Source organism: Hyperolius riggenbachi, chromosome 2, assembly GCF_040937935.1.
Source record: "Hyperolius riggenbachi isolate aHypRig1 chromosome 2, aHypRig1.pri, whole genome shotgun sequence".
Lineage (NCBI taxonomy): Eukaryota > Metazoa > Chordata > Amphibia > Anura > Hyperoliidae > Hyperolius > Hyperolius riggenbachi.
This window is the reverse complement of record NC_090647.1, coordinates 403,551,178-403,575,231: the sequence shown is the minus strand read 5'-3', so window position 1 is coordinate 403,575,231 and position 24,054 is coordinate 403,551,178. Positions and strand designations below refer to the sequence as shown.

Below are 24,054 nucleotides of genomic sequence, written 5' to 3'. Positions count from 1 at the left end.
ACATCCCACTGTGAAAGCAGCCTTAGGGCGGGATAGGGAAATGAAGGGGAGGACCAGGGAGTGCAGTGGAGAGAAAAAAAAAAACTCCCAGCATGCTCTGCACCTTCTGTTATGCGGCCTGTGGCCTCCTTAGCAGCCTGGGAATAAAGAGGATTGCTATTCAGCCAACAAAAAAGTAAGATCGCTTTTTAACTTCAGTATTGCCTTTTTGGCTTCCTTCCAAACTGTTTAACACAGGAGAATAGAGATTTAAATTAGCTTTTTTTTGCCGAACAGTTACTCTTTAATGTGAATATCTTACCTGTGGCTTAAATCCCAAAATCCTGTTTAGCTTCACAATTACACAGGGCTTGCCATCTTTAAAGCCAAATGTCGGATCTTGTAAGCCAGAACAATTTCCAAGCCATTCCCTCTTAAACCTGCAGGACCTTTTTGTGCCAGATTCACCATTAATTGGACCTTGATCATCATATGTTGCTGGCGTGTCTAAAAATCATAAGAAGTGTGAGCAAACTGTTAGCCAGTAGTTTTTTGCTGTTTGCTGACAGCTTGAACGTTCTTTAAATACATGTAAGAAAAAAAACCTGTTTGCAGTAACATTACCATATGGAACTCTGAGAAAAATTAAAAACCTGCTATAGAAATAAAATACCTTACTCCCTTTATGTGTGATAGTCCTGACAATGACAAGGCCCCTCCTTCCATAAAACTTTTCCCTGATGATAGGTCCAAGCTCTCCACTAGATGTGGTCAGTGATATGCTATTATTTCTGGTTTTGCATGTGAATTAAATGTGAATTGTTTCTAACTTGAGATTTGGCCAATCCAAGTAATCAGGAAGAGTATTTGGTCCAATCCCAAGCAATGCACAACTGGCATGCAAAGTTAATTAGTATCTCATTGACCATCTGTACCTCCTCTGTTCTGACCCAATGCAGAGTACTGCTGCAATCTCCACTTCTGGTGACCATATCTGGAGGTTTCTTTTCAAAGCTTTTTATTTTATTTTTACATTCCCTGTAACTACGTTAGAGACAGCAGGACTTACAGAAAGAGTTAATACGAACCCCTAGGTCAAAATAAATATATTGCATCACTTATTTCTATTTTCTAAAAAAAAGTGACAGCACACCCCCATTGCATATACAATATGCTTTAACACAGAATCACTCTTTGCCCTCTTGCCTAAAAATAATGATGCTAATAGTACTATTTATGTTCAGATCTGCTGTTTCTGCATTCATGTCATCTCATTTCCTCAAACTTAACATGAGTAAAACAGAGTGTGATATTTTCTCCCTCTCTCTCTGCTACCCCACCTATAGTTACCATTAACCATTTATGCCGCCTGGAAGTGATCCTCATGTCCAGGCAGCTGCTGCTGCGCGCTCCCGCGTGCTCATGTGCCGCCTACCAGTAGTCTGGAGATCAATGAATGGGAACATGGTTCCCATTCATTGATCTAAGTCCCCGGCAGAAAAATCCGTGGTCTTTCTGCATTTTGGATGCAGATTTGAAGCTGAATAGCAGAACAAAGTGCTTTCTTTAACCATTTCAGTAATGTTCTGCTAAAAAAAAAAAGGTCTGGAATAGTAGCTTTAAAGCTGTGAGGAATCTTTTAGAGCAAAGTAGAAATGCTGACATTTAGACCACTTTAATGTAGAAAACAAAAAAATTACCTCATCACCTAACGCTTGCTGTCTGGAGGTAACTGGACTCTGAGCTCATTCAAACCACATATTAACAACCTCCTGCTATTTCCATCTCAAAACGATCTCCAGATTTTGTCCATTCCTTACACTAGAGGCTACTAAACTGCTTCTACATGCTCTAATCATTTTCCAGATTAACTACTGGAACACCCTTCTCTGCAGCCTACCAAAAACAGACTGGCATGTCTCCAGTCCCCACTGAACTCTGCTGCTCATATCATCCACCTTTCCCCCCCTCTCTGCCAATCATCCAAAGGATCCAGTTCAAACTCCTAACACTATTACACAAAGCTCTACACAAGCTATCCCAACCACACATTTCTTCATTAATCTCTAGATACCATCCCTTCCAGAACTTTAGCTTCTCCCATGAGACCCTCTAGTCATCCAGCTAGTTCATCTCTTCTTACTCTCGCATCCAGGACTTCTCACAAGTGTCACCTCTCCTATGGAACGCTCTCTCCCTGTCAGTCATGCTCCAAGCCTAGTCATTTTCAAATACACCCTCAAGACACACCTCTTCAGAAAAGCTTATCATTTGTTATAGCTAGAATTTGAGGCTCAACTGCTAACACCTTCGTCTACTTTTACTAGTTTCTCCATCTCACTACCATGTAAATTGCAAGCCTGAAAGGACAGGGGCTTCCCCTTAGTGTTTCCTGATTCTGCTGCACTTTCCCAAATGAACATGTACAAGTATTGGTTATGTTTTCAAACTACACATCAATTGAATGTACAGTATTTGTACTTGTGTTGCTCGATGTCCTGACTGCACAGAATGTTGAACTGCTCATGTATCTATCTATGCCCCTCAATATTGTATGTTTTTGTGCAATGTACAGCGCTATAGAAGATGTTGGCACTACATAAATTGAAAAAAATAGTGATACTACAATAGCTTATTTAATAATAATAGCTTATTAACAATCACACATTTGGTCTCAACATTAACTGTTATACTATGCTTTTCTCAAGATTACTTTTTCTAAAAAGCAAGAAGTTTTAAATCAGAATGATACTATTTATTGGCTAACTAAAAAGAATAAGAATAAGCAAGCTTTCGGCCTTGCAGCCTTCTCGGTTCATTGTTCTCAAAATAAAGCACAGCCAAAAGTGACAAGAATATAAAGACTGGTCTTTAGTACCCATCAATTTATTTTCAGCTGGTGAGGTGATAGTCGACTGGTCAAAACATGGGTGTTGCCAAAAAAAAGCAGTCCAAATGTAATAAATACCGTCCCCCAAATATCCAGTGCTCATGGTAGTGTATGGCAGACTTTCAGTGCTACCTGTATTTAATCTCAGCTTTATGGTGCACTCAATAGTGCTCCCTTTATTTCAGTGCTACATTAAGCTACAATAATTTTGTTCACAATAGGCTTTGCTTTTCCTAAAATCTATGAAACAGCTGATAGAAGATTGTACTGTAAGTGCAATTGCATAACTATCAGTCAATGGTTATACAGTGGCAGTATTTGGCCCCCTTGACGGTTTCCACATTTTGTCATTACTGCCACAAACATGAATCAATTTTATTGGAATTCCACGTGAAAGACCAATACAAAGTGGTGTACACGTGAGAAGTGGAACGAAAATCATACGATTCAAAACATTTTTTACAAATAAATAACTGCAAAGTGGGGTGTGCGTAATTATTCAGCCCCCTTTGGTCCGAGTGCAGTCAGTTGCCCATAGCCATTGCCTGATGAGTGCTAATGACTAAATAGAGTGGAACTGTGTGTAATCTAATGTCAGTACAAATACAGCTGCTCTGTGACAGCCTCAGAGGTTGTATAAGAGAATATTGGGAGCAACAACCCTACGAAGTCCAAAGAATACACCAGACAGGTCAGGGATAAAGTTATTGAGAAATTTAAAGCAGGCTTAGTCTACAAAAAAAATTCCAAAGCCTTGAACATCCCACGGAGCGCTGTTCAAGCGATCAGTCAGAAATAGAAGGAGTATGGCACAACTTTAAACCTACCAAGACAAGGCTGTCCACCTAAACTCACAGGCCGAACAAGGAGAGCGCTGATCAGAAATGCAGTCAAGAGGCCCATGATGACTCTGGACGAGCTGCAGAGATCTACAGCTCAGGTGGGGGAATCTGTCCATAGGACAACTATTAGTCGTGCACTGCACAAAGCAGGCCTTTATGGAAGAGTGGCAAGAAGAAAGCCATTGTTAACAGAAAAGCATAAGAAGTCCTGTTTGCAGTTTGCCACAAGCCATGTGGGGGACACAGCAAACATGTGGAAGAAGGTGCTCTGGTCAGATGAGACCAAAATGGAACTTTTTGGCCAAATTGCAAAACGCTATGTGTGGCGGAAAACTAACACTGCACATCACTCTGAACACACCATCCCCACTGTCAAATATGGTGGTGGCAGCATCATGCTCTGGGGGTGCTTCTCTTCAGCAGGGACAGGGAAGCTGGTCAGAGTTGATGGGAAGATGGATGAAGCCAAATACAGGGCAATCTTGAAAGAAAACCTCTTGCAAAAGTCTTGAGACTGGGGCGGAGGTTCACCTTCCAGCAGGACAATGACCCTAAACATAAAGCCAGGGCAAAAATGGAATGGTTTAAAACAAAACATATCCATGTGTTAGAATGGCTCAGTCAAAGTCAAGATCTAAATCCAATCGAGAATCTGTGGCAAGATCTGAAAACTGCTGTTCACAAACACTGTCCATCTAATCTGACTGAGCTGGAGCTGTTTTGCAAAAAAGAATGGGCAAGGATTTCAGTCTCTAGATGTGCAAAGCTGGTAGAGACATAATCTAAAAGACTGGCAGCTGTAATTGCAGCAAAAGGTGGTACTACAAATACAAAGTATTGATTTAGGGGGCTAAATAATTATGCACACCCCACTTTGCAGTTATTTCTTTGTAAAAAATGTTTGGAATCATGTATGATTTTCGTTCCACGTCTCACGTGTACACCACTTTGTATTGGTCTTTCACGTGGAATTCCCAAAAAATTGATTCATGTTTGTGGCAGTAATGTGACAAAATGGGAAAAACTTCAAGGGGACCGAATGCTTTTGCAAACCACTGTACAATTATGAACTATGTTAGCTTGGCAGTTAGTTTCCTAATTTGTTATGTAGATCCTGGACCTCAAGCATTTCTTCAAGTCCTCTATTTTTCTACCACTTTTCTTTTACTTTACATAGTTGCATAATTATTTGGGTTGAAAAAAGACATACGTCCATCGAGTTCAACCAGAGAACAAAGTACAACACCAGCCTGTTCCCTCACATATCCCTGTTGATCCAGAGGAAAGCGAAAAACCCTTACACAAAAACCCTTTCCTTATCTATTTTCTTATGTTCTGATCTACCACTTCTATAATTTGGTCTAAGAAAAAATATAAATATATCTGTGTTTTACTGACTGAACAAAAGGATTTGATTATATACAAAAACAAACTAATATATAAAACAAACCAATCAAAACCCTGCTAGATACAGCAATTAAGGGAACATTTGTCAGATTGCTTGTAAACCTCTGCTGGGAACATAAAGCATTCATTAGAATCAAAGGGGACTTTTTTTTAGAGAGAGAGAAGTTAAGGAATCAAGTATTTTTATATAAATATAAAATGAATATTTTGTAAAATAAATAACTTAAAGGGAAGGTTCAGGGTGGCTCTTAAAAAAATAAAAATGCCCATCCACTTACCTGGGGCTTCCTCCAGCCGTGGGCAGCCAGGACGTGCCCTCGGCGCCGCTCCGCAGGCTCCCGGTCCCCTCCGGTGGCCGACCCGACCTGGCCAGGCCGGCTGCCAGGTCGGGCTCTTCTGCGTTTCATCGGACGTCATCGGACGTCCTCCGGGCTTAAGCTAGTTCCAGGGTGTAGAGACCAAGGACCTCACACCCAGCTTAGGGAACTGTACTACTATCTGTGTTATCTTTCAGACTAGTTCCAGGGTGCTGAGACTACGGACCTCGCACCCAGTCTAGGGAACTGTATTATCATCTGTGTATACTTCAGACTAGTTCCGGGGTGCTGAGACCAAGGACCTCGCACCCAGTCTAGGGAACTGTATTATCATCTGTGTATACTTCAGACTAGTTCCGGGGTGCTGAGACCAAGGACCTCGTACCCAGAATAGGCATTGTTTGATATATGTTATGACTTATAGCTTTTCTGACTACTCTTCTGTCTTCTGATTCGGTACCTCGCATATCTGATATTCCGTTGCCAGACCCTGCTTGACTTGGATACCGAATCAGCCTTCTGTCTTTGTACTTTATCTGTCAGTGTGTTGCCGACCCGGCGTGCCCGACCTCGAGAGCTATCTCTCCCCTTAAGAGATAGTCTCCAGATCAGATAGTGACATCCACCTTTAGGTGTCACTCACTCTTAGGCCCTTCCTGTCTCCAGCCTGACTCCTCCCCTTGGAGAGCCTCAGGCTGCTGGAGGGTTCCTGTGCTCCCCGAGCAGTGTCTCTTTACTGTATATCACCTGCTCAGCAGGTGCATCATTCAAAGTGTTACTGTTACACCAAACACTCACATATCTATAGGTGTCCAGAGGTTAACAATATATCTGATTATCGGTGATACTGCAGATCATCAATAATCGGGTATATATCTGCATTCTTGGTGATACTGCAGATCACCAATGATCAGATTCTCTCTGCGTGCTGACACCAATCGTTACAAACGCGTAAAAATTTACACATTGCACTGCTAACGCGTAAAAAGTATGCGTTAATGTTCCTGCACCAGCGGGAATGCGTAAAAATGTATGCAAAGCGACCCGACGACCCCGAGGTCGGCAAAACCTTAACTAGCTGGCGGCGGGGGGCTGGAGCAGCAGTGAGTGTCTACGAGGGCACAGGATGGTTGCATGGGGCTGGTAGAAGCCCCAGGTAAGTGAAACTCATTTTTTTTTTGCCTGACGATTCCTTTAAGAGTGGTGCAGATTAATATTTACTTGCTCCAGTGCTGCTTAATGTCTACTCTGATCTTCCTAACAGCCACACGCTTTATGCTGCATACCTCTGGCTCCAAATACATGTCACGTGATGGAGGTGTGCAAGACTAGAGTGTGCAGCTGCTGGGAAGAAAAGAAGAGACCCAATGCATCACTGGAGCAGGTAAACATTACACTGCTCCACTGTGCTACTCTGAAACATGGGGAGGGGGGCAAAGGTGTGTGTTTTACCAAACAAGGAGTTTTGGATCCCCATGCTTATTTTGCTAGGGGGGAGCACAATTTGTAGCTCCACCCCAGGTTAAACTGGCAAGGTTTCAGCCAAATACACTGTCACTAGTGTGCTCCTCTGGATGGGAAGGCAGTGTGCTGTCATTCTTTTACTGACAATGATGCACACTTTAAGCTCTTGAAGGCCACATAAAATGGCTAATAGGGCCACATAAGGCCTTGAGTTTGACACCTGTGGTCTAGACAACGTGAAAAAGACTAGATGCTTTTTAAATGTGGATGGTACAAAGAAGTTTAACAATTTGAGATGGCAAAGTAGGGTAGATATTTGATAAAGGGAATTAAAAGAAAAAAAAAAAACATCCTATGGCCATATTCTTCAAGACTTATTTGAAAACAGCTCTCTGATGCCTGGTACACACCATGCAACTATTCGTCAGTTAGGCAGGTCAAATCGATTATTTCTGGCAGGTCAGATCTGATTTCCAATCGTTTTTCTGAATGATTTTGTATAGAACTGATTAGAAAATTGATCAGAAAACCAATCGGAAAGCGATCCGTCTATCTCACAGGAAATTGCATGGTGTGTACCGGGCATTAAATTGGGCAGTCAAGGTAAACACTGAAGATGCAGACAAAGATATGTGAGCAAACACCACTGAATCATATTCCTTGACAAATAATTTGACAGAGAGTCAAAGAAAAAAAATATTTTTGGAGTACACAGGGAATCTTGTAGCATTCAGGATAAACAACACTATAAAGCAAGGAGACATTCATGTATATCCTCTACAGTACTACTAAGATAGTTCAGAATTATAGTGCACATAATTATTCATTTGCCCTTCTATTTTGGAAAGGCTGCAGTTATAGAGGAAAAGTAATACAAATAAGAAATGATATGACAATAATAAGACATTGCACAATATTATAATGGCATGGCTTGATTGTACCAGTCAAATATAAAATATATTTACATGCTCTTGGCTGCAATATAGATTCATATTTTTCTGGTGCTGTGTTGCAACTGTGAGATATTTGACATCACTGATCTTTTGACACTTACCAAGACAATCCTTAAAATACATTGAGTCTTGTTGCTGGGAAATGTTATATTTGTCTAAGAATCTCGATATACTGGCCACGTATTCTTCATATGACTGTGGATTATCCAAAGAGTAGGTGATCTCTGTTTTTAAGGCTTTGGGTACTTGTGTGAGTCCTAGTGGAGAAAATGACATATACATATAAACAAAGATCTATATAACCATACACAAACTTTAATGTAACAGTGTAATATAAAATACCTGTCTCTTTGTGATAATATAAACTCTGAAATAATATAGGTGGTTTGTTGTAGTCTCCATTCGTGGAGAGCTGAAAACCATTATCAACAACACTTCACAACTAATTTCACATTTCAACCATGTGGAGAAATGTCACAAACATTTCACAAGCATTATTTTTGTAATTTCTGTGTAGCAAATATCTTTAAAGGGACTCCGAGCAGTGCAGAAACTATGTAAAGATGCATATCATTTTAAAGCTCTCTTTCTCCTCTTTCCAATGGTATATAAACCGCCGCCCTACGCCTTTTAGTTTTCGCTATTTTTGCGATTGAAATTGCCGCAACCGTGATTTCAATCGCGAAAATAAAGAAAACTAAAAGGCGTAGAGCGGCGATTTAGGTGTCACCAGAAAGAGGAGAAAGAGAGCTTTAAAATGATATCCATCTTACCATAGTTACTTGTATTATACAGGAGGACACTTTTCCTAGTTTCAGCAGCTCCATTCAGCAGAAAAAGTCGGCCTGTGTAATACAATGTAACTGTGGAAAGATGGATATCATTTTAAAGCTCTCTTTCTCCTCTTTCTGGCGACACCTAAATCGTTGCCCTACGCCTTTTAGTTTTCTTTATTTTCGCGATTGAAATCGCGGCCGCGGCAAATTCAATCGCAAAAATAGCGAAAACTAAAAGGCGTAGGGCAGCGGTTTATATATCATTGGAAAGAGGAGAAAGAGAGCTTTAAAATGATATGCATCTTTCCATAGTTTCTGCACTGCTCGGAGTCCCTTTAAGCATTTGGTGCAAAGTGTTTTCCTTATCAACAGAAGGCAAATGGTCTGAACAAATTCACTTTTTTCCCTAAGTTTTCTCCTTGGAGATATACTGTATCTGTATTTTATGTTTTAAAATACATTGTCAGCCCTCTGCAATTGAAAACATTTCAAAAAGTAGATAACTAAAAGTACTGGTCAAAATTATTCTGAATATTTTCTTGCTTGCTGGTGGCGTAAAAGGCATTTTATTGATAAGATGTAAAAATATCACCTAGAAGAAAACTTAGGAGAGAAAGTGTAAATAAAGTATCAGGCAAAATGTGTCTCCGGCACTCCACTCTGCTAGACCCCAAGGGTGCATACATGCTATTCATTACATTAACCACTTAAGGACTGCAGTCTTAAAACCCCTTAACCTCGTGAGGACTGCAGGGCTAAACCCCCCTAGTGACCAGGCAATTTTTAGTTTAAAAGGCCACTGCAGCTTTAAGGCCAAGCTGCAGGGCCGCACAACATAGCACACGAGTGATTCCCCCCCCCCCTTTTCTCCCCACCAACAGAGCTCTCTGTTGGTGGGGTCTGATCGCTCCCCCATGTTTATTTTTTTTTTAATAAATATTTGTTGCCGCTTTAAAAAAAAAAAAAAAAAAAAAAAACCTCTTCCTTTAAATCCCTTCCCTCCCTCGCTCCCTCCCTCCCCACAGCCGGCTAATTACGGCGATCGGCTGTCATAGGCTTCTGCCTATGAGAGCCGATCGCTCTCTTGTCCCCCAGGGGGACAGCCGTGTCACACGGCTGTCCCCAGTGCAGCGCTGCTGCTGATCGCAGCGCTGCACAGAGTAAATAGACGACGATCACGCCGTCTAACAGTCTCCTGAGCGGCAATAGCCGCTCGGAGACTGAAGGCGGGGCAGAGCTCCGCCCCCCAAGCAGGAGATGCGCGCGCAGCCTGCGCGCGATCTCCTGCAAAACAGAGCCCCAGGACTTTACGCCAATTGGCGTTAGGCGGTCCTGGGGCTGCCGCCGCGGCCACGCCTACCGGCGTGACGCGGTCGGCAAGAGGTTAAGGACCAGACACTTTTTTTCCATTCAGACCACTGCAGCTTTAACGGTTTATTGCTCGGTCATATAACCTACTACCTAAATGGAAAAATCCAACAAGTGTATATTTATTGGTTTGGGTAAAAGTTATAGCGTTTACAAACTATGGTGCCAAAAGTGAATTTTCCCATTTTGAAGCATCTCTGACTTTTCTGAGCACCTGTCATCTTTCACGAGGTGCTAAAATTCCAGGATAGTATAAATACCCCCCAAATGACCCCATTTTGGAAAGAAGACATCCCAAAGTATTCACTGAGAGGCATTGTGCGTTCATAGAAGATTTTATTTTTTGTCACAAGTTAGCAGAAAATGACACTTTGTGACAAAAAATAAAATAAAGTTTCCATTTCTCCTAATTTGTGACAAAAAAAAAATGACATTTGCCACGGACTCGCCATGCCCCTCTCTGAATACTTTGGGGTGTCTACTTCCCAAAATGGGGTCATTTGTGGGGTGTGTTTACTGTCCTGGCATTTAGGGGGGTGCTAAATTGTAAGCACCCCTGTAAAGCCTAAAGGTGCTCATAGGACGTTGGGCCCCTTAGCGCACCTAGCCTGCAAAAAAGTGTCACACATGTGGTATCACCGTACTCAGGAGAAATAGTATAATGTGTTTTGGGGTGTATTTTTACACATACCCATGCTGGGTGGGAGAAATATCTCTGTAAATGAGATTTATTTGATTTTTTTTTCACACAATTGTCCATTTACAGAGATATTTCTCCCACCCAGCATGGGAATGTGTAAAAATACACCCCAAAACACATTATACTACTTCTCCTGAGTACGGCGATACCACATGTGTGGCACTTTTTTGCAGCCTAGGTGCGCTAAGGGGCCCAAAGTCCTATGAGTACCTTTAGGATTTCACAGGTAATTTTAAGGCATTTGATCTCCAGACTACTCCTCACGGTTTAAGGCCCCTAAAATGCCAGGGCAGTTTAGGAATCCTACAAGTGACCCCAGAAAGACAACACCCCAAGGTATTCTGTTAGGAGTATGGTGAGTTCATTGAAGATTTTAGTTTTTGTCACAAGTTAGTGGAAATTGATTTTTATTGTTTTTTTTTCACAAAGTGTCATTTTCCACTAACTTGTGACAAAAAATAACATCTTCTATGAACTCATCATACACCTAACAGAATACTTTGGGGTGTCTTCTTTCTAAAATGGGGTAACTTGTGGGAATCCTATACTGCCCTGGCATTTTCGGGGCCCAAAACCGTGAGGAGTAGTCTGGAAACCAAATGCCTCAAAATGACTGTTCAGGGGTATAAGCATCAAATTTTGATGACAGGTGGTCTATGAGGGGCCAAATTTTGTGGAACCGGTAATAAGCAGGGTGGCCTCTTAAATGACAGATTGTATTGGCACTGAAGTGCAGGAAGCGCAGGATGTTCTCAAATCGTGACCTGGACATGGCAGCAGAGAACATGGGCATGTGATGTATTGGGTGCGTAGACCAATAAGACCGCATTACATTATTTTTGACTAGACCCATGTTAAAGAGAAGGCCCCAAAAAAATGTTACGTTCAGAAACTTGGAGTGGTTTGAACCGAAAAGGCTGGGCATGGTAGTTTCTTGAATTGGCGGTTGCGTATTGTGTGGCATAACGGTTGGTCTCAGCCACAATTAAGTCGTAGAGACCAGCAGTGATCAGGAAAAAAAATTCTGTCACTGCGGTGGGGCGGGTGAGAGTTTAGCCGGGTGATCAGAAGCCCGCAGGGGGCAGATTAGGGCCTGATCTGATGGATAGGAATGCTAGGGGGTGACAAGTGTGACAGGAGGAGATTGATGGGTGTCTCAGGGGGTGATTAGAGGGGAGAATAGATATAATCAGTACACTGGGGAGGTGATCAGGAGGGGGTTTGAGGGGGATCTGAGAGTTTGGCCGAGTGATCAGGAGCCCACACGGGGCAAATTAGGGCCTGATCTGATGGGTAGGTGTGCTAGGGGGTGACAGGAGGTGATTGATGGGTGTCTCAGGGTGTGATTAGAGGGGGGAATAGATGCAAGCAATGCACTGGGGAGGTGATCGGGGGGTCTGAGGGCGATCTGAGGATGTGGGCCGGTAATTGGGTACCCGCAAGGGGCAGATTAGGATCTGATGGGTAGCAGTGACAGGTGGTGACGGGGTGATTGATGGGTGATCAGTGGGTGATTAGAGGGGAGAACAGATGTATACAGGGGCTCCACAAGGCCGTGTATTGTCACCACTATTGTTCTCATTGCATATCATCCGCGAACTCTGTAAAAATCATCAAATTTGCAGACACCACCATCATCGGCCTAATTGGCAGCACCGGAGAGCATGAGTACCGCAGCGAAGTAGAGAGAATCTGCAACTGGTGCAGAGACAATAACTTAGTACTCAACGCCGCAAAGTCCGTCAAACTAGTTTTAGACTTCAGGAGGAATCCTCCCCCCCCCCCCCTCCCACCTGTCCTCATTGGGGGTGCCGAAGTCTCTAGGGTGACATCTGTGCGGTTCCTCGGCACGACTCTCACCAACAACCTGAAGTGGGGGCTGAACACCACCAAAATTCAGAAGAAATCTCAGCAGAGGTTGTTCTTCTTGCGCCAACTGAAGAGATTCAGCATGACCAGGAAGCTGATAACCAGCTTCTATACTGCCACTATAGAATCCATCCTCTGCTCCTCAATCATTGTCTGGTACATGGGCGCAATGGCCAGCGATAAGTACAAACTGCAGAGAGTCATAACTGACGCAGAGAGAATCACCGGGTCTCCTCTTCCACCCCTTGATCTCCTCCACTAGGATGTTAAAGAGGGCCACTGTGATCTCCCGTGACCCCTCCCATCCAGGCAGTCGCTACTTCAAGCTTCTCCCATTGGGCCGCCGCTACAGGACTATATCATGCAAAACCACCAGATGGAAGAACACCTTCCCCCAAGCGGTTCGGCTGCTGAACTCCAACCTACCCCTTCTGGCAGGCCCTAGCGGGGCCTTCCAGCCAGTTCTCGCCACTGTCCGCCCTGGTTTTTACTGCTCAGGGCAGTATGGGGGCCACCATCACTATCATCATTATTACTATTATTATTATTTAACTGTTCCTGCATGGCAGGAAGAACACTAACTGATGACCGGGGTCTGTTACTAATGAGGGTCAGACCTATACCATTACTGTAATTCCAATTGTTTGTGTTGTGTTGTGCGTCTTGTCTTCCCATACTATGCCTATGCCATGTGTACCACAAATAATTCCGAGTATGGCTCTGCTGTATTTGGTGAAATAAATTATTCTGATCTGATGGGTAGCAGTGACAGGGGGTGATGATGGGTGATCAGTGGGTGATTAGAGGGGAAAACAGATGTAAACAAAGCACTTGGGAGGCGACCTGAGGGCGGGTGTGCGGGCAGGTGATCAGGTGCCCGCAAGGGGCAGGTTAGGGTCTAATCTAATGGGTGGCAGTGACAGGTGGTGACAGGGGGTGATTGATGGGTGATCGACAGGTGATCAGTGGGTGATTACAGGGGAGAATAGATGTATACAGTACACAGGGGAGGGGGTCTTGGGAGGATCTGACGGTGTGGGGGGGTGATCAGGAGCCCCCAGGGGAACAACACTTGGGTTTTCGTCGCATTCATTGCTCGTCCCAATAACGATCGCCATTACTACTGTGCACCTGATCGACCACGAGGACCCGAAATCTTGCAGCATGTCCGACCGATATATGCAACCAATTTCACCCCATCTCAATGGTTGCATTGTCAATCGGGCATGCACTTTGAGGCAACGATTTGAATACGATTCTGGTTATAATAGAATCGGATGGTTGATCGGCCACCAAGTCACCTGATGTATGGCTACCTAAAAACTGAATAGACAAACAATCTTATTTACATAGATAACAACTACAGTTTTTTTAACTCTAAAAAAGTGTACCAGAGCCGATGCTTGGGTACAAAATGCGAGACTTACCTAAAGAGAGGGAAGCCTCAGGATCCTGTTGAGGCTTCCCTTGGTGCTCTTATATCTCAGGGCCGCGCACCACTTCCTTCAGTGTGGCTGTGCAGTAGCCTTGGGAGCACGCCCGTGCATGCGCATTAACCCGGAGCCATGGGCTCCGTGCTACTGCACATGCGCGGCTGTGCTCACGTGGCTACTGAATGGCCTCGCTCATAACAGAAAAGGAGCACGGGCCCGATGTGGAGGGAGGCTTGCACTCAGTGACGGGGGATGTTGGACCACCGAGGGAAGCCTCAATAGGATCCTGAGGCTTCCCTCTCTTCAGGTTAATATCTTATTTTGAACCCTCGGAATAACTTTATGGTGCCATACATCTAGTGATTTTGTGGCCCGATCAAGCATCCGATTCAATCATTTTATTGAATCGGATGAAAATTGGTACTGCTACAAGCATGCTCGGTCGATGATTTGACCGATTTTGTTCCAAAATCAGCTGACTGTATTAATTGAGCAAGCTGGAAAATGTTGGACCGACATCAGAATGTGCCCTAAATGTTAATCCTGAGAAATTGTATGCTGAAATTGATCAGGAATCAACCTGCGATGTATGAACAGCCAACAGATCTCTATCTGATCAAATTTGATCTGAGAGATCTCTTTTGGTCGTTCTGCTCATACATCGCTAGATGTAAGGGCACCTTTACTGCACTGGAACACAGAAAGGGACAACAGACAAATTCTTATTAGGGCTAGTACTTCACATACAGTGGAATGCGAAAGTTTGGGCAACCTTGTTAAACCTTATGATTTTCCTGTATAAATCGTAGGTTGTTACAATAAAAAATGTCAGTTAAATATATCATATAGGAGACACACACAGTGATATTTGAGAAGTGAAATTAAGTTTATTGGACTTACAGAAAGTGTGCAATAATTGTTTAAACAAAATTAGGCAGGTGCATACATTTGTCATTTTATTGATTCCAAAACCTTTAATACTAATTATAGGAACTCAAATCAGCTTGGTAAGCTCAGTGACCCCTGACCTACATACACAGGTGAATCCAATTATGAGAAAGAGTATTTAAGAGGGTCAATTGTAAGTTTTCCTCCTCTTTTAATTGTTTCCGAAAAATAGCAACATGGGGGTCTCAAAACAACTCTCAAATTACCTGAAGACAAAGATTGTTCACCATCATGGTTTAGGGGAAGGATACAGAAAGCTGTCTCAGAGATTTAAGCTGTCTGTTTCCCCAGTAAGAACATTTATACAGGAAATTAATGATGATTAACAAGGTTGCCCAAACTTTTGCATCCCACTGTACCTATGTTTAGGGAGATAAAGGGTACTAGGTTTAATTGCTTTGGGAAAACACAAATTAGAGATCATTTAAAATGTTAAGTATAACTGGCTATTACTTCCTAGGGCATGCTCTATCATCCTCTTTATAGAAACAATTGGAGCTGAGTGGTGTGGTGAAGCTAGGTGGACATGTCTTTTTTCAGTAACAGTGTTCTGCTGACAAAATATAGCCAGGTGGATTACAAATCCTTTCAGCCAGGTTGGACCCAGAGGGCTCTACTATGACAGTCGGTACCTATAAGGCCCTCACTGTACTAATGTTATTCAAACTAAGTGATTAAGTAACAATTTAACATCATTAGGTCAAGCAGTTCACATGGAAGCACCCTTCTGACCTCCTATCGAATCTAACTCGGCTCCAGGATCACCCTGAAATAATTAAATTATAAGGTAATAATGTTCAAATGTTCTATTTAAAACATAGATTCACTCTCTGTCTCGCATAACTAACCTCTGAATTCTGTGCAGCATTATCGAAAAGATGTCAGGCCCATAACTCTGTGTAAGTTAGAATCACTACCAACACAGAGCAGGGAATTTGGGATTGTATCTGGAGACTAGCAAAAGGCCCCAAACCACCAAGTGCAAGATAAAGCCTCTAAAGGTAGCCATACATCTAGTAATGTATGGACAGATTCAACGAAGAGACAAATCTCTCTCTTATCGAATCTGATGAGAGAGATCTCTCATCTGCCCATACACCACAGGCCGATTCCCAATCAATTTCATGCTGAAATCGATCCGGAATTGGCCCTGTGTGCTGCCTCGCTGATGTGCACCCCTAATGCCAGCGGTGCCAAAGTGTATACAGTACCTGTCTGCAGCCTCCGCTTGTCCCCCGCTGCTCTGGGCGGATTCTCCTCTTCCGCATACACGCATGCCCCACGTGGTTTCCTAGTAAGGGCGTGCGTGTGTGACTTCACAGCACAGCGGCGAGTCGGCGGATGGTTTCGTTGATCGTCAGGAAATTGCACGCCGATCCTGCCACACACCCGACCAACCAACTTTGGCCTGACATCTTGCAGCATGCGCTATCGACAATGCAACCAATTTCCTACCCTGAAATTGGTCACTTTGTCGGTCGGGTATGCACTTAGCGGCACCGACTTTCATCCAATTCGATTATAATAATCATATTGGATGGTCGATTGGCCGCCAAGTCGCCTGATGTATAGCCACCTTAACAAGCCACAGAAGTATGATTTACACGATGTTCACTGAATTTCTTTTAAACTAACAACCTTAGTGAAAGCCTATATATACTGTAGGCTGCCATATTTATAATGTCAATTGCCGCCGGGCAGTCCTGCTGATTTTACTATCTTCTGTAGTGTCTGAACCACAGACAACTGTAAGAAGAAACTTAATAATTGCAATTACCTTCTGTTGTAATAAGGCAAAATTCTGTTGTACATAACATCTTTAGTAAAAAGTTTTTTTAGTACTTTATAGCCCCTTACACAATCCTAGGAATTCTGGTTCACCATGAGCTTGCTTGGCAATCTGTAACTCCAAGAATATGAATAGTGTAGTCTTTAGGGCCTTTTACACTTAATCAGTTGCTCTCAGTTAAAACGGAAAGAAAACTGATTTTCAAAGTAATGCCCATGTTTTTCTATGGCACCTTTCACACTTAACGCGTTTTAACTGAAATCTTCTTCCCAATGCACTGCTATGGAAAAAACGCATACCAACGCGCACTAACGCGTACTAACGTACACTAACACATACTAACTGATTAAGTGTAAACGGGGCCTAAGCATCTGATCTGCACACACATTCTGGGTCAGCAATTTGAACTAGTAAGGCCCATATACCTGCTTGCAGTTACATAATGGTGCAACATTGCTGGACCAATGCTTTATAGATGCAGAGTCAGCTTATAATAAATAACATCTCTGCTGTAAGAATAAAGCCTGGGGAGTAGTTATATCACTAGGATGGTCAATGAGATGCAAATATTTGTCAATGCAGGTCTATGCAAATTTAAGCAGCTTGAAAATGGACCAATCAAATTCCATCTTTGCAGGAGCTGATTGGTCCATTTTCAAACCGCAAACATTGTCATACAGAATTTGCATAATCCTGCATCAACACATAATTATTTGCATCTCATTGTCCTTCCAAAGTCATGACTGCGACGTCTGGGTAAGCTATTATGCAAACTGACATTCATATATCATTTTAATATGTATTTGGTGGATTACAAAAGTGTATTAATTTTTTATGAGCTGTAATTTATTTACACAAGTGTATTAGGGTGTTTACTTACCATAGGTAACTATTATCAGCTCCTGTACCAATTCTACATGATTTTTAAACTCCCTTTGCTCATAAAATCAATTAATTTGATGTTATTAAATTTGGGGTTAACGACTACAGATTAAGTTATACAGCAGTATTATAGTCTACATACGCACTCCCTGCAGAGCTGTTGGGAATGCACTGAAAATGTTGAATATGTTGCGGCCAGAAACTGAAGTCTGGCCAGTACCCGGGTACTGGCCAGTCAGAATGTCAGAAGTACACCGTGTGTACCCAGCATTAGATGTACCCACAGTTAGTTGGTCTTTGTTCCTGTCTGCACCCTCTACAAGTATTCTTACCCTGGGTTAGTTTTGAATTCTATTTAACAGCTACTCTATATCTACAGTGGTGTGAAAAACTATTTGCCCCTTCCTGATTTCTTATTCTTTTGCATGTTTGTCACACTTAAATGTTTCTGCTCATCAAAAACCATTAACTATTAGTCAAAGATAACATAATTGAACACAAAATGCAGTTTTAAATGATGGTTTTTATTATTTAGTGAGAAAAAAAACTCAAAACCTACATGGCCCTGTGTGAAAAAGAAATTGCCCCCTGAACCTAATAACTGGTTGGGCCACCCTTAGCAGCAATAACTGCAATCAAGCGTTTGCGATAACTTGCAACGAGTCTTTTACAGCGCTCTGGAGGAATTTTGGCCCACTCATCTTTGCAGAATTGTTGTAATTCAGCTTTATTTGAGGGTTTTCTAGCATGAACTGCCTTTTTAAGGTCATGCCACAACATCCCAATAGGATTCAGGTCAGGACTTTGACTAGGCCACTCCAAAGTCTTCATTTTGTTTTTCTTCAGCCATTCAGAGGTGGATTTGCTGGTGTGTTTTGGGTCATTGTCCTGCTGCAGCACCCAAGATCGCTTCAACTTGAGTGGACGAACAGATGGCCGGACATTCTCCTTCAGAATTTTTTGGTAGACAGTAGAATTCATGGTTCCATCTATCACAGTAAGCCTTCCAGGTCCTGAAGCAGCAAAACAACCTCAGACTATCACACTACCACCACCATATTTTACTGTTGGTATGATGTTCTTTTGCTGAAATGCTATGTTACTTCTACGCCAGATGTAACAGGACACGCACCTTCCAAAAAGTTCAACTTTTGTCTCGTCGGTCCACAAGGTATTTTCCCAAAAGTCTTGGCAATCATTGAGATGTTTTTTAGCAAAATTGAGACGAGCCTTAATGTTCTTTTTGCTTAAAAGTGGTTTGCGCCTTGGATATCTGCCATGCAGACCGTTTTTGCCCAGTCTTTTTCTTATGTTGGAGTTGTGAACAATGAACTTAATTGAGGCAAGTGAGGCCTGCAGTTCTTTAGATGTTGTCCTGGGGTCTTTTGTGGCCTGTCGGATGAGTTTTCTCTGCACTCTTGGGGTAATTTTGGTCGGCCAGCCACTCCTGGGAAGGTTCATCACTGTTCCATGTTTTTGCCATTTGTGGATAATGGCTCTCACTGTGGTTCGCTAGAGTCCCAAAGCTTTAGAAATGGTTTTATAACCTTAACCAGACTGATAGATCTCAGTAACAGTACTTTTGTTCTCATTTGTTCCTGAATTTCTTTGGATCTTGGCATGATGTCTAGCTTTTGATGTGCTTTTGGTCTACTTCTCTGTGTCAGATAGCTCCTATTTAAGTGATTTCTTGATTGAAACAGGTATGGCAGTAATCAGGCCTGGGGGTGACTACAGAAATTGAACTCAGGTGTGATAAACCACAGTTAAGTTATTTTTTAAAAAAGGGGGCAATCACTTTTTCACACAGGGCCATGTAGATTTGGAGTTTTTTTTCTCACTAAATAATAAAAACCATCATTTAAAACTGCATTTTGTGTTCAATTATGTTATCTTTGACTTATAATTAATGGTTTTGGATGAGCAGAAACATTTAAGTGTGACAAACATGCAAAAGAATAAGAAATCAGGAAGGGGGCAAATAGTTTTTCACACCACTGTATATCCAAAGTTTAGTTAAAAAGAACCCGAGGTGGGGTTCTTCCATCGCAATCCCCATACAGAGGCTGGGTCTGTCTATAGAGCCCAGCCTCTGTTGCTAGTTAGTTTCCTCCAAAGACCCCCCTGCGCTCAGCCAGACCCCATAAAACACAGCCGCGCTATGCGGCTGTGTTTACCTCACTAACGTCAGTCTTTGCTGCTCCCCCACCTCCTGAATCTCTCCGGACTCCGCCCGCGTCCCTTCCCTCCAATCAGCGGGGGGGGAAAGGACGTGGGCGGAGACTGGAGCGATTCAGGAGGCGAGGGAGAGAGGAGACTGGCATTAGTGAGATAAACACAGCTGGCTGCGACACGCTGTGTGTCGCCAGCGCGGCTGTGTTTTATGGGGTCTGACAGCGCGCAGGGGGGGCTTTGGAGGAAACTAAATAGCAACAGAGGCTGGGCTCTATAGGCAGACCCAGCCTCTGTATGGGGATTGCGATGGAAGAACCCCGCCTCGGGTTCTCTTTAAGGACAGCTGTAGTGAGAGAGATATGGAGGCTGCCATATGCATTTCCTTTTAAACAATACCAGTTGCCTGGCAGTCCTGCTGAATAATTTGGCTGCAGTAGTGTCTGAATCACACCACAAACAGGCATGCAGCTAATCCAGTCAGATCTGACAATAATGTCAGAAACACCTGATCTGCATATGCTTGTTTAGGATCTATGGCTAAAAGTATTAAACGCAAAGGATCAGCAGGACAGCCAGGTAACTGGTATTGCTTAAAAGGAAATAAATATGGCAGGCCTCCATATCCCTCTCGCTTCAGTTGTCCTTTAACTGCTTATTGTTCGATTCTACATCCTAATTAGTGCTGCTGTAGGATTTAGGACGTATAATCAATGTCCTGCATTAAAACCGCCGCACGTTCCCGCTCCCACGATACATGTGATCATACACGCTCATACACACTGTGGATGGTCCTATGAATGAATGCTGCTAGCAAATAGTAACAATCATTCAATAAAGTTAGGGAAAAATGTTTAAAAAAAATTTAAGTAACATGGTCCCAATAAAATAAAGTGTTGTTTTTTTTTTTAATCCCCGGTTATTTTTTAAACCCAGCCTAGCCATTGTTAACCCCTGCCATATTGCAAAGTTTGGGGCACCAATGCTCTACAGGTGTATTGCTCTGCCATTGCCTAGCGAAGCATCTGTGCAGCACTATGGCCCCCAAACAGTCACCCTAGCGAATGCATCTGATTGCTACGGATGCGCAGGCTGGGGATAGCGGTCTGCCACATGTTCAGATAGTAATAAAATATGGCATATAGGGTATTGTTTTAACTAGGAAGGGCCAAAGAATTCCTTTTTTGTGTGTTTTATAATTCTGGGACGTGTCATGTAAAAATGAGAAGGGGTAAAAAAGGAAAAAACTGTTATTTTCTGCATTTAAGCCTAATTTTTCCCATAAAATGACTAGAAAATAAAATAGTTTTGGGAAAAAAATATTACCCAAAGAATGCCTAGATTGTACTGAAAAAACAAAAACAAAATATATATAACTAAAATGGTATAAGTAATTAAAAAGTTACTGCTGTATCGTAACGAAACAGCTAAAGTGTGAAAACTGTCAGGAACCTTAAAGAAAACCTGTAACTTTACAAAAGCTCCCCTGGAGGGTACTCACCTCGGGGGGGGGGGGGGGGGGGGAAGCCTCCGGATCCTATTGAGGCTTCCCCCGTCCTCCTCAGTCCCACGGCGGCGGCGAAAAAGCTCCGGGAATGGCGGGGATGTAAATATTTACCTTCCTGGCTCCAGCGCAGGGGTAGTATCGGCTCTCTGCCCTTGGAGATAGGCGGAAATAGCCGATCGCTGTCGGGACGCTCTACTGCGCAGGCGCAAGTCTCCTGCACCTGCGCAGTAGAGCAGAACCAACGGAGATCGGCTATTTTCGCCTATCTCCATGCGGAGAGCCACAACAGCGCCCCTGCTGGAGCCAGGAAAGGTAAATAAATCAGCGCTTATCACCGTTTGTCGAGGGAGGATTCCGGGACACTTCGGGGGAGCCAGCGCAGAATTGCCTGCAGCTACCGAAGAGGGCGTAGCCTCATTGGGACCCTGAGGCTTCCCTCTCCCGAGGTGAGTACTCCCAGGGGAACTTTTTTTGTTACAGGTTCTCTTTAAGGAGTAAATAACGTGGAATGCGAACCAGTTATCAGTTACCTGTTAAGTGCATCTCTGGTTTACATAAAAAAACTCAGAGGCTATTGGCTTAAAAGTTAAGGTTCCTAGATAAGCCTTTAGGCCCAGGTGCATTTGCAACTTTTTCATCCTGTACTGCCGTAGCACTGGAGATGTATATTTCAGAAGGAGATAAAAAGATAATCTGCAAATGTGTGCAGTACGGCTATCTATTTCAAACTGGAACAATCATCCCTAAGCAGCTGGAAAGCTTACTGGTTAAGGGTGTTACCTTTGATGTAGGGGTAGAGCCTAGAGTTCAAATTCCAGCTCAAGACAGTATGTAGAACAGTAAGTAGGCTTTGGGCAAGGCTAATGCCCTGATCATCCATGAAGTGCACTGTAAGAAGTTGCAGCTCTAAAACGCTTTGAGTCCACCAGGAGAAAAGCGCAATATAAATCTTGTGTCTTGTCTCTAAACATGGGAGAGGCCTTCAGTACTGTCATCAACATGCAAAGCTGTTTTATCATGTTAATGTCAATTACATGGACTGTAAACTTTAAAGGAAATGTCAGCCAAATAACGCTACCCCATGATCTACTCACCCATGATCTACTCACCCAGGCTTTTCTCCAGCCCCTTGCAGCCCCTGGTGTCCCACGCCACGGCTCCACTCTCAGCTGCCAGCCCGGGGTCCCGGTGCAGAAGTCCTCCTCTACTGCGCCTGCATGAGCTCTGCTGTCAATCAAGTCCACGTTGTCTGGAGTGTATTGCGCAGTACACTCCGGACAATGTGGACTTGATTGACACCAACGCTCTCGCAGGCGCAGTGGAGGACGACCTCAAGGCTGCCTTCTGCACTGGCGGGGACCCCAGGCCGGCGGAGCTGCGGTATGGGACATGTCGGCTGCAAGGGGCTGAAAGCCCTGGGTAAGTAGATCATGGGGTAGCATTATTTGGCTGACTTTTCCTTTAAGTAAATGATCTGTATTTATAAAATGCCCAGGAATCTTCCTTACTCAATAGATCGAAGATGTTACACTGCAGTATTAAAATGTCTTTCAAGGCAAAAAGAAATGTGTACAGCTGAAGCTATCGTTTATTTTTCTTCATATTTACCGTTACCAAGATAGAGCAGAGTCTTCAAAGAAATAGAACAGTTCCTGTTTGCATATTAAGACCCATCTACACAATACGATTCTTTATACGATTCAATTACGATTCTATTTACGATCCGATTAAATCCAACATGTCCGATCGGAATTCGATTCGCCATTGCAAAACAATGGCAAATCAAATTGAATCGAATCGCATTCCGATCGGACATGTTGGATTTAATCGGATCGTAAATAGAATCGTAATTGAATCGATAAAGAATCGTATCGTGTAGATGGGGCTTTAGATCACACCAGGATTATGGGCTTTCAGGCTGCTCTCACAAAAACAGTGATACAGTCGTAGTGGGCCTCATACAAACTATTTTTTTAGTCTGCCAGCAATGCATGCATGCATCTAAGCTCTACTAAACATTCTATGCTGTACTGAGGACTATTTCTACTATAGCAAAATGAGCTAAGGGGGTTTATTTGCTGCAGACTGAAACAGAGATATCTTACTAGTAACATAAAGGTGTACATCTATTTTTTTACATCCAGGTTTTTTTTTTCGTATTGTTTTTTTGTCATTTTGGGCACTTTTCTAATTTTTGCCAAGTTGTGTGCCTCCTTAACATTTACATTAGTGTAAAGTATCATGTATACATTCCAAAATTAACTTACTAGATAGATGTTTTTAACATATTATTTAAAGTAAACCATATGATTTTATTTAGTTAAATGCCACAATAGAATAGAAAAGTCTCCATAGTGAATCATTAACTAAGCAACAACAGTCAAGGTCATATCTAGAGGGGAAGTAGCAGGGATCACTCCTCCTATGCAATACATTCGTCAGCACAGTGAGCACATGGAGGAAAGAAAACCCACACACAAAGCAGAATTGTACTTCCCTTTTTGGCTATGCAGACTTCACATTCTTCACTCCAGTTTACTTACTGTAGATGAAACTGATAACAGCTTAAAGGGCAGGTAGCGAGATAAATGTCACAATTCCTTTGCTTGAGGGATCCATAAAACTGACATTTTTTTGTGAGGAAACTACCGAAAGTTTCCCTAAATTCTGTAACATTATGCATTCACTACACGTGGCGTGGCCAGAATGAATTAGATAAACCAAGCTCACAGCAATCAAAAACTTACCTTTTTGATGG

General features: G+C 42.8%; 1 protein-coding gene across 1 annotated transcript in view; it reads right to left on the bottom strand.

The window, feature by feature from the left end:
- The window catches only part of ATP1B1 (ATPase Na+/K+ transporting subunit beta 1), a 43,787-nt gene that overhangs the window by 6,762 nt on the left and 12,971 nt on the right, over positions 1-24,054 (bottom strand). The window contains exons 3-4 of the mRNA XM_068269806.1: positions 7,954-8,109; positions 302-486 (exon numbers count right to left, since the gene is read on the bottom strand). Of these exons, the coding sequence (XP_068125907.1) occupies positions 302-486; positions 7,954-8,109 (341 nt within the window). The remainder of the gene's footprint in view (positions 1-301; positions 487-7,953; positions 8,110-24,054) is intronic.